The sequence below is a fragment of the Dipodomys merriami genome, unplaced genomic scaffold (genome assembly GCF_024711535.1).
Source record: "Dipodomys merriami isolate MVZ:Mamm:240054 unplaced genomic scaffold, mDipMer1.0.p SCAF_10, whole genome shotgun sequence".
In the NCBI taxonomy this organism is placed as follows: Eukaryota; Metazoa; Chordata; class Mammalia; order Rodentia; family Heteromyidae; genus Dipodomys; species Dipodomys merriami.
In genome coordinates this window covers 20,266,732-20,276,406 of record NW_027202271.1, presented here as the reverse complement: position 1 = coordinate 20,276,406, position 9,675 = coordinate 20,266,732, and the positions used below count along the sequence as shown (strand labels likewise).

General features: G+C 47.3%; 1 protein-coding gene across 2 annotated transcripts; it reads left to right on the top strand.

Annotated features, from left to right (window-relative positions):
- The first annotated feature begins 430 nt into the window (after positions 1–430).
- On the top strand, positions 431–9,413 carry Mmp19 (matrix metallopeptidase 19). 2 transcript variants are annotated; one of them, XM_070042469.1, is made up of 9 exons: positions 431–629; positions 939–1,024; positions 2,245–2,375; positions 2,754–2,969; positions 5,038–5,283; positions 5,707–5,832; positions 7,301–7,465; positions 7,625–7,752; positions 8,461–9,413. In XM_070042469.1, exons 1-9 carry the CDS (start codon positions 540–542, stop codon positions 8,893–8,895), a joined length of 1,623 nt encoding a protein of 540 aa, XP_069898570.1. In that variant the 5' UTR covers positions 431–539; the 3' UTR covers positions 8,896–9,413. The 2 variants fall into 2 exon arrangements, with proteins under 2 accessions (XP_069898570.1, XP_069898578.1); XM_070042477.1 differs by lacking the exon at positions 5,038–5,283.
- Positions 9,414–9,675: the final 262 nt, after the last annotated feature.

Here is a 9,675-nt window from a genome sequence, read left to right as displayed (position 1 = left end):
TTTCTTTAATTTCCACTTGATCTTGGAGGAGAAGAAATGGACCTCCCCCTTAGTCCCTTCACCTGAAACCCAAGCTACCTCTGGGCCTTCTTCTACCTCTTTGCTTTAATTAGTTTTCCTATTCAAAAGTAGATAACGTTCCCTGAGAAACAGGAATGTCCAACTCCAAAGGCTAACACTGATTCTATTCTGATCTTCAGAGATTTTTACTTCTCATCCTGCTGGGAAGTTCACTCAGAGCAGTTCAAAAAGTCATCTGGTGTCCAGCAGAGTACTTTGAGGGGAAAGGGGGTTGTCAGGGGCTTTTTGGGGCTTTTGCCCTCTGGTAGGGCAAGGGTTAATGGTGAATTGCAACACATCCCTGGGCTGAGTCACCTCCCCAGTGCCACCCCCCATCCCCCTCAGCTGTTTCATAAAGAGTCTGAGAGTGAAGAGAGCTGGAGGTAAGAAGCCCCCTGTCTAACTCTGCTTCCCCAGACTCCCAGAAATCCCAGTTCGGAGAATAAGGACAGCCTCTAGCACTCTTGTCTCTTGGAACCATGAACTGGCAGCAGCTGTGGCTGGGCCTCTTACTCCCAATAACAGTCTCAGGCCGGGCCCTGGGGCCTGCAGAGGAGAAGGCAGCTGTGGTGAGTCCCCTGGGAAGGAAGGTCCCAGGCTAGGGGAATAACAGGGGCTCCTACTCCAGAGGCTCCTTTATCTCTGCCCTGCCTTCCACTTGACTGCCTTTCCTTGCTTCTATGCCGTGATCGATCTGTCCTGTCCATTCCCTTTTCTCCTTCCCCTCTTTTCACCTGAGCCCCTTCCCCAATGCACCTTTCTTTTATCCCTACTGTATCTGTTCTTCTCTTCTTGGGATGGGTCTGTGAGGCCATTTGGAAGGTTTACTATGTGACTAACCCCTTTGTACTCTGCTTGCCTCTACCCTGTTATTCCAGGATTATCTATTGCAATATGGGTACTTACAGAAACCTCTAGAAGTACCTGATGACTTCAGCCCAGAAGATATCATGGAGGCTCTGAGGTGAGAGGTCACAACAAACCTGCTTTGATAGCTGAGGTCTCAATGAGTTCTTATTTTTTCTCAAAGCTTCCTCTCCTTAGGCTCACCTCTGCCTGACCCAAGTCACACTGAGGATCTGTTAGATGGGTGCTATGGTTGTTAAGACCATAGTGCATGGGTTGAGGCAGGGATTCAAGATGATAAGCACAAATTTGGTGGGGGGGGGTGGAATCCTTGGTGCTAAGAGGCTGACACAAGCACATTGAGAGTTCAAGGCCCTCTTGTGTTACATAGCAAGTCCTGTGTCAAAAGAAAAGAAAGAAAAAAGGAAGGAAGGAAAAAAGAAAGAAAGGAAGGAAGAAAAGTACAGGTATTGAATCTGCCTAGGCCTGGAACATTCCTTTAGAGGGTTCGCGTTATATCCATGTTGTCTTATAGTTCACATAATTTGCCTATAAAACTATGAATTGAGATGTTGATATGATGATACCTTTTAGACATTTAATTTAGACATTTCATTGGGGGTTATTTTTTTCTTTTGTTTGTGGATCAGTACTTGACTCAGAGCCAAGCCCTCTACCACTTGAGCCACACCTCTGCTTCCAGCTTTTTACTAGTGAATTGGAAATAATGGTATCACAAACTTTTCTGACCCACTGGCTTCCACTCACAATCCTCAGATCTCAGCCTCCTGAGTAGCTTGGATTACAGACAAGAACCACCAGCAAGAGGCTGCTTTTCTTTATGCTCTTAGGAATGTTGAGATTCTTGAGATGTCCAAAAGCCCTATAGTAGTCCATCAGTTGATGACATTGCCCAAGAGCAGGCTGAGCTAAGAGGTGGGTGGAGTCAGGAAGAGAGAAGGCCTAGGAGGGCAAGCCTTTTGGTTGGAGCATTGCAGGGAGGTTCTTTAGAGCAGGGGGCCCAGATACATCCCTAGGGCAGGAGAAGTCTAGAAAGAAGGCTATACCTGAGGGCAGTCTTACTCAAATAAAAAATACTGAAAACGGAGACAAGAAGTTGATGAGTGTTGCCATTTCTACAGAAAAAAAAAAAAGAAAAAAGAAATTCCCACTTAGGACAATTGGAGGATGGAGTGACCCCTATCAGCTTCAAAGATTCCATACCTATCTTGGTCTCTATTTTTGAGTAGCAGGAGACAGAAGAGTTCCCTAGTCCCCATTCCCTTAACAGTCCAGATTTGCCTGCCCTGGTGAACTCATCCCTTTTTCCCTTTCTAGAGCTTTTCAGGAAGCATCTGAGCTGCCAGTCTCTGGTCAGCTGGATGAGGCCACCAAGGCTCGAATGAGGCAGCCTCGCTGTGGTTTGGAGGATCCCTTCAACCAGAAGACTCTTAAATACCTGCTTTTGGGTGAGGAATGAGTCTGTCAAGGGAGGGAGAGGAGAGGACAATGTGTCATTGGTGTGTGTGTGTGTGGTGTGTGTGTGTGTGTGTGTGTGTATGTAGAGAGAGAGAGAGAGAGAGAGAGAGAGAGAGAGAGAGAGAGAGAGAGAGAGAGAGAGAGAGAGAGAGAGAGAGAGAGAGAACGAGAACTTTAAAGCAAACAGCTTGCACCAGTTCAGTATTGAATGGATGGATAATCACCAAGTGATTACTTGGTTATTGTCTGCTGAGAGGGGTTGGTGAGTGTCTCTGTTTAGGAGAGCTCTCTAGTGTTGTGAGGAGAATCTGGTGCTCTAATTCGCAGAAGGATCTTTGTTTCTAATCTATTTTCTGGCTCATTTCCAGGCCGTTGGAGAAAGAAGCACCTGACCTTTCGCATCCTGAACCTGCCTTCTTCCATCTCATCCTATAAAGCCCGTGCAGCCCTGCTTCAAGCTTTTAGGTACTGGAGTAATGTGGCTCCTTTGACCTTCCGGGAAGTACAAGCTGGCTGGGCTGATATTCGACTGTCTTTCCATGGCCGTCAAAGTCCAACCTGCTCCAATACTTTCGATGGGCCTGGTAGGTACCAGTTCTCAGCTCTAACCTTACAGAAGTCAAAGTTTGTTTGTTTGTTTTTGGTCAGTTGTTGGGTTTGAACCAGGAGCCTGGGTGTTGTCTCTGAGCTCTTTTGCTTAAGGCTCGTACTCTACCACTTTGAGCCACAGCACCACTTTGGTTTTCTGGAAGTTAAATGCAGATGAGAGTCTCAAGACTTTCCTGCCTGGGCTGGCTTTGAATTGTGATCCTCAGATCTCAGCCTCCTGAGTAGCTAGAATTACAGGCATGAGCCGCCAGTGTCTGGCTAAGTCTTAAATTATCTCTGTCTTCTGGAGCAAGTGACTCTGGAGCCTAAATGTTTAGGTTCTTCTTTATATCCACTTGCACCTATACTCTCTGACCCATTTCCAATATTCCTTAAAGGAGCAGTTGGTCACCTATCTGGGATCTTACCAAGCCCCCTCTTCAAAGCTTATGTCTCCTTCCCTTGGCTTAAGTTCCCCTAACAAGAAATACTTGAGCCAGGGCTAGTGGCTTAAGCTCTGTTATTCTAGTTACTCAGGAGACTGACATTTGAGATTGAGGTTCTTGTTAGGTTTTTAAAAAGAGGTAGGCGAGTAAGAACTGCACCAGCACGCACGTGGTATTCAGATAAGGGGTAGGTTTATTCAGTAGACCTGCTTGGACCAGGCAAGGGTGGCACTCCACGTGGCTGGGAAAGGCCTGGGAATGAGAGAGAGCTGGGAAGAGAGGAAAGAGAGAGAAAAGAGCAGAGAGAGGGGTAAGAACAGTAGCACTCACGTGGTATTCAGGTAAGGGGTAGACCTGCTGGGACCAGGCAAGGTTGGCACTCCACGTGGCTGGGAAAGAGAGAGAGCAAGAGAGCAAGAAAAGAGCAGCAAGAGCTAGAAACGAACAGAGAGAAAAAAAAAAAAGGGAGAGTCTGGGCCTGGGCTAGCCCTTATGTAGGGTATGGGTGGGGAAAGGTGTGGCCACATCAAATTCAGATGTGACCTCAGCGGATGTAGATGTGACCTCTTCCAGGTGTCCCAGTTGCCTAGGTAACGCAGGTACTGGGTGGAGACTGCTGCGAGGAGGGTGGAGTCTGCTCGCCATCCAGGAGCGGACCTTACAGTTCTAAGGTAGTCTAGGCAGACAAATCCATGAGACTCTTAATTCTAATTAACACCAAAAATATGGAAGAACTGTGACTGAAGTGGTAGAGCACCAGCCTTGAGCAAAAAAGCCAGGCAAGAGTATAAGGCCACTAAGCACCAGTGGCTCACACCTATAATCCTAACTATTCAGGAGGCTGAAATCTGAGAATCACGGTTCAAAGCCAGCCTAGGCAGAGAAATCTGTGCGACCCTTATCTCCAATTAACCAGCAGAAAACAAAAAGTATTGCTTAAAGTGGTAGAGTTCTAGCTAGCCTTGAGCGAAAGAGCTCAGGGATAGCACCAAGGCTCTGAGTTAGAGGCCCAGGACCAGTGTGGTTGTGGCTCAGAGTGGTAGAGAGCTAGTCTTGAGCAAAAAAACTTAGGGACAGCACCCAGGACCTGAGTTCAAGCCCTAATAATGACACACAAAAAAATTAGCCAGATGCTAGTGGCTCACACCTGAAATCCTAGCTATTCAGGAGGCTGAGATCTGAGGATCACAGTTTGAAGCCAGCCTGGGCAAGGAAATTGGCGAGACTCTTCTCCAATAAACTACTCAGAAAAAGCTGGAAGTGGTGATGTGGTTCAAGTAGTAAAGCACTAGCCTTAAGTACAAAGAGAGGTTCAGACAGTGCTTAGGCACGAAGCTCAAGCCCCAGGACCAGCAAAAAAAACAAATAAAAAAAAGAAACTTGAGGAGGAATGAATGGAGTAAACCAGAGAAGAGATCAGCTAGGGAGGTTAAGAGACTATGATGGCCATCCCTGATAGAACTGGTGATCACAGGGAAATCTGAATGAAATATCTAAGAGAGTAAATATGCCCAGGAAGAATTCTAAGGGGATGGAGTAATTAGTTTATACAAGGCAAGGTATTGCTCTAGCGTAGTGATCTTCAACCTCCTTCCTGTCTACCTTTGCCTTTGTCCAGGGAAGGTTCTGGCCCATGCTGACATCCCAGAGCTTGGCAGTGTACACTTTGATGAAGATGAATTCTGGACTGAGGGGACCTATCGGGGGGTGAACCTGCGTATCATTGCAGCCCACGAACTAGGCCATGCCCTGGGACTTGGGCACTCTCGATACACGCAGGCTCTCATGGCTCCTGTCTATGCTGGCTACAGGCCCTACTTCAAGCTGCACCCGGATGATGTGGCTGGGATCCAAGCCCTGTATGGTCAGTCTTTTTCTTGAGAGAACATGAGGGGCTGTCTAACTAGCATCTCTGTGGGCTTGAAGATGCTAACAGAGGGAAACCACTTCTTCTTTCTTCACCCAGTTCTTCAGACTTCTTCAATTTCAGGAACTGTTTCTTTCTGACTCTTCTATGTTTAATCTTCCTTCCAAGCTTCTCTTCCCTCATTGCTATTCTTGGAGATAGAGAATGTACATTCCAGCAAACCTCTTTCTGCCTTTCTGGTACCTCTCAAAATGAAAAATGTGTCTTCTGCTGATATCGATGTGTTATTGTCTTCTACTAAGGGAAACGTGCTAGGGGTTCCCTTTTTCCTCTCTGCAGGGCTACTGAGCAGCGCTTACAGTAGATGGGAGGCCATGTTTTATGACTTCTTTCTCTCAAGAGCACTGTTTCACTTTGCAGGCAAGAAGACCCCAGAGACAGAGGATGAAGAGGAAGAGACGGAGGTGCCTATTGTATCCCCAGTGCCTACAGAACCTGGTCCCATGCCAAACCCCTGCAGCAGTGAACTGGATGCCATGATGCTGGGTGAGATCCTTCTCTAACAGGCTGTGGGCAGGTAGTCAGGGCAGCCCACGATGCCAAGGCCTGGATAAATGGGGAGGACATGGGACTGTAGTATGAGCAATGCAGGTAGTCATGGGTACATGGAAGAAGCCATGTGACAGGAAAAGGGAGGATTCAGGATCAAATGAAAAGAGGGCCAGATAACAATTTACCAAGCATGGCTGGGAATGTGGCTTAGTGGTATAGTGCTCACCTAGTATTCATGAAGTCTTGGGTTCGATTCTTCAGTATCACATGAACATAAAAAGCCAGAACTGGCACTGTGGCTCAAGTGGTAAAGCACTAGCCTTGAGCAAAAGAAGTTCAGGGACAGTGCCCAGGCTGAGTTCAAGCTCCAGGACTGGCCAAAAAAAAAAAGAATTTATTAAGGATGACACCATATAAGGGACATTAGAGAGCATCTGGAAATGCAACAAGATGGAATAGACTGGAATGTCTGGTAGGGAAAGCTTTGCCTCTGCTTGGAAGAACTTGGAAGACATTTGGAGGGGGTTGGGGGTAATAAGGACCTGGAGGAAGAGCAGCTGTCTGTAGTGCTTTTGTTTTGTTGAGTGAACCAGAACTTAAGTGCTCTCAACAGCAAAGAAGAGGCTGAACACTAGATCATCCTTCTCTGCCTTAAATTTCCTCCTTCAGTTGAAATTTTCTTCTTCTTCTTCTTCTTCTTTTTTAAATTTGGTGTTCATCTTGGGGCTTAAACTCTGGGCCTGAGCACTGTCCCTCAGCTCTTCATCTCAAGGTGAGCGCTCTGCCACTTGAGCCACAGCCACTTCTGGTTTTCTGGTGATTTATTGGAGATCTGAGTTTCATGGCCTTTCCTTCCCTGGGCTGGCTTTAAACCGTGATCCTCAGGTCTCAGCCTCCTGAGTAGCTAGGATTAGAGGTGTGAGCCACTGGCACCTGGCTTAAGAAAACTTTTATCCAGTTAACCAACAAAAACCCAGAAGTGGAGCTGTGGCTTAAGTGGTCGAATGCTAGCTTTGAGTGAAACAGATAAGTGCTTAGACTGAGTTAAGCTCCAATACCAGCACACACACAAGGAAATTGGTCTGGGGTAGAGGAAGGGTTCAGTGGGACCTATTATCATCCACCTGTGTTACCCCATCTTTGTCTTTTTGACCATGTCTTTTTTTTTTTTTTTTTTAAAAACGAGGTTCTGCTTTATTGCTATGGTTTTTTTTTTTGGGGGGGGGTCCGGTCGTGGGGCCTGAACTCTGGGCCTGGGCGCTGTCCCTCGGCTCTTCAGCTCAAGGCTAGCGCTCTACCACTTGAGCCACAGCGCCACTTCCGGCTTTTTTCTTTTTGCTTATGTGGTGCTGAGGAATCGAACCCAGGGCCTCAGGCATGCAAGGTAAGTGCTCTACCACTGAGCCACCTTCCCAGCCCTTGACCATGTCTTTTTGACTTGTTGGCACAACTTTGTTCACAGGACCCCATGGGAAGACATATGCTTTCAAGGGGGACTACGTGTGGACTGTGACAAATACCGGGTTGGGTCCCTTGTTCCGAATATCTGCCCTTTGGGAAGGTCTCCCAGGAAACCTGGATGCTGCTGTGTACTCTCCTCGAACTCAATGGATTCACTTCTTTAAGGGTAAGGGGACTAGTTAGGTACAGTGTCTCATCTGGGGATGGCTTCATCAAAAAGAAACCCTAAAAGGATGGGAGAATTGAGAAGTGTCTGACAGGGTGGATGAGAGGGACTTCAGAAGCCCACTTGACAGAGGCGCCTGCTCTTCTTCCACACTCTTAGGAAACAAGGTGTGGCGCTACATTAACTTCAAGATGTCTCCTGGCTTCCCCAAGAAACTGAACAGGGTAGAACCCAACCTGGATGCAGCTCTCTATTGGCCTCTGAACCAAAAGGTGTTCCTCTTTAAGGTATAAAGTCCAAAACAAGGATGTATCCCTTTTGAGGAGGGGTAGGCTACCACATATCAAGAAGGAAAGTTAGGGAGATCTTCTATAGCTGCAGTGGGAGTTCCCTGAGCTCTTTCTTTCTTCCTTTTTCTTTTTCCTTCCTTCCTTCCTTCCTTCTTTCCTTCCTTCCTTCCTTCCTTCCTTCCTTCCTTCCTTCCTTCCTTCCTTCCTTCCTTCCTTCCTTCCTTCCCTCCTTTTTTGTCAGTCTTGGGGCTTGAACTGAGCAGGGCCTGGGTGATGTTCCTGAACTTTTGCTCAAGGCTAGTGCTCTACCACTTTCCATTTTCTGGTGATTAATTGGAGATAAGAGTCTCACAGACTTTCCTACCTGGGCTGGCTTTGAAGTGTGATCCTAGTGCTCAGCTATCTAAGTTCTTTCTTTCTTTCTTTTTTTTTTTGTCGGTCGTGGGGCTTGAACTCTGGGCCTGGGTGCTGTCCCTCAGCTCTTCAGCTCAAGGCGAGGGCTCTACCACTTGAGCTACAGCGCCACTTCTGGCGTTCTGGTAGTTTATTAGAGATAGGAGTCTCACGGTCTCTCCTACCCCGGCTGGCTTTGAACCGAGATCCTCAGATCTCAGCCTCCTGAGTAGCTAGGATTACAGGCGTGAGCCACCAGCGCCCGGCTACTTATCTAAGTTCTTTCATTCTCTTCTTCTTCCCATCTGCTAGGGCTCAGGGTACTGGCAGTGGGATGAGCTGGCACAAACTGACTTCAGCCGCTACCCCAAACCAATCAAGGAGTTGTTTACTGGAGTGCCAGACCAGCCCTCTGCTGCTATGAGCTGGCGGGATGGTCGAGTCTACTTCTTCAAGGGCAAAGAGTACTGGCGCCTCAATCGGCAGCTTCGAGTGGAGAAAGGCTACCCCCAAAATATCGCCCACAACTGGATGCATTGTCGTCCCCAGACTCCAGTCACTAACCCATCATTTGGGGCCACCGCTTCTTCAACCACAGGCACAACCTTGGAGAGCACTCCTTCAGCCATGGCCCCTACTTTGAACCATGAGCACTCACCCACAGACTCAATCGTGGACACGATCCTTTCAGCTACAGACTCTACCAGCCTTTCATTCCCTGCTAATGTCACCCGTCAAGAGACCTAAGGCCTAATCAAATGTCTCTTCATGAGAAACACGCAGGTGTTACAGAACAAGCATGAACCATGGACCTCATGACTTTGGCTACCATTTTACCAGGCTCTTTCCCTCCTGGGAGGTGCCCCCTTACTTCTAATTAAGTCCTCAACTCCATTCATTTCCTCCTCATCGCAAATAGCACTTCCAATTGTCATCTGTGGGAGGACAATGGTGAGGGGGAGTGGCAATGAAACCCTGAGCTTACTGAGGGCAACAGCTGGGAGGCTGTCTATCTGAGTCATGTTCTCCCTGGGTAAAATTAATGGCTAGTAAAAATAAGCAAGGGCTTTGGAATCCTTGAGAATCAATCACATTTACTTGCTTGTGACTTTGGGCAATCTAATTGTCCTTGTTGAACCTTGGAATTCCCCATTTGCAAAAATAAGGTTAATTTCAATCCTGTAGGGTTGTTACATTAAATGAGATATTTATGTATGAATTGCCAAGCAGTTTGGCATATTTAATAAAGGCTAACCTTGTGGGTGTTTTTGTTTTTGTTTTGGTCGTGGGGCCTGAACTCTGGGCCTGGGCGCTGTCCCTCAGCTCTTCAGCTCAAGGCTATTGCCCTACCACTTGAGCCACAGTTCCACTTCTGGCTTTTTTCTGCTTATGTGATACTGAGGAATCGAATCCAGGGCCTTATGCATGCAAAGCAAGCACTCTACCACTGAGCCAACTTCCCAGCCCCCTTGTGTTCTTTTTATTTGATTTTTTGTGTGTGTGTACTAGTACTGGGGCTTAGATTCA

Bases quoted from the DNA above. Each gene is read 5' to 3' on its own strand.
- Mmp19 (XM_070042469.1), top strand. From the start codon at position 540: ATGAACTGGCAGCAGCTGTGGCTGGGCCTCTTACTCCCAATAACAGTC. The intron at 5,284-5,706 runs GTCAGTCTTTTT...TTCACTTTGCAG, and splicing joins TGGGATCCAAGCCCTGTATG to GCAAGAAGACCCCAGAGACA. The intron at 7,753-8,460 runs GTATAAAGTCCA...CCCATCTGCTAG, and splicing joins AAAAGGTGTTCCTCTTTAAG to GGCTCAGGGTACTGGCAGTG.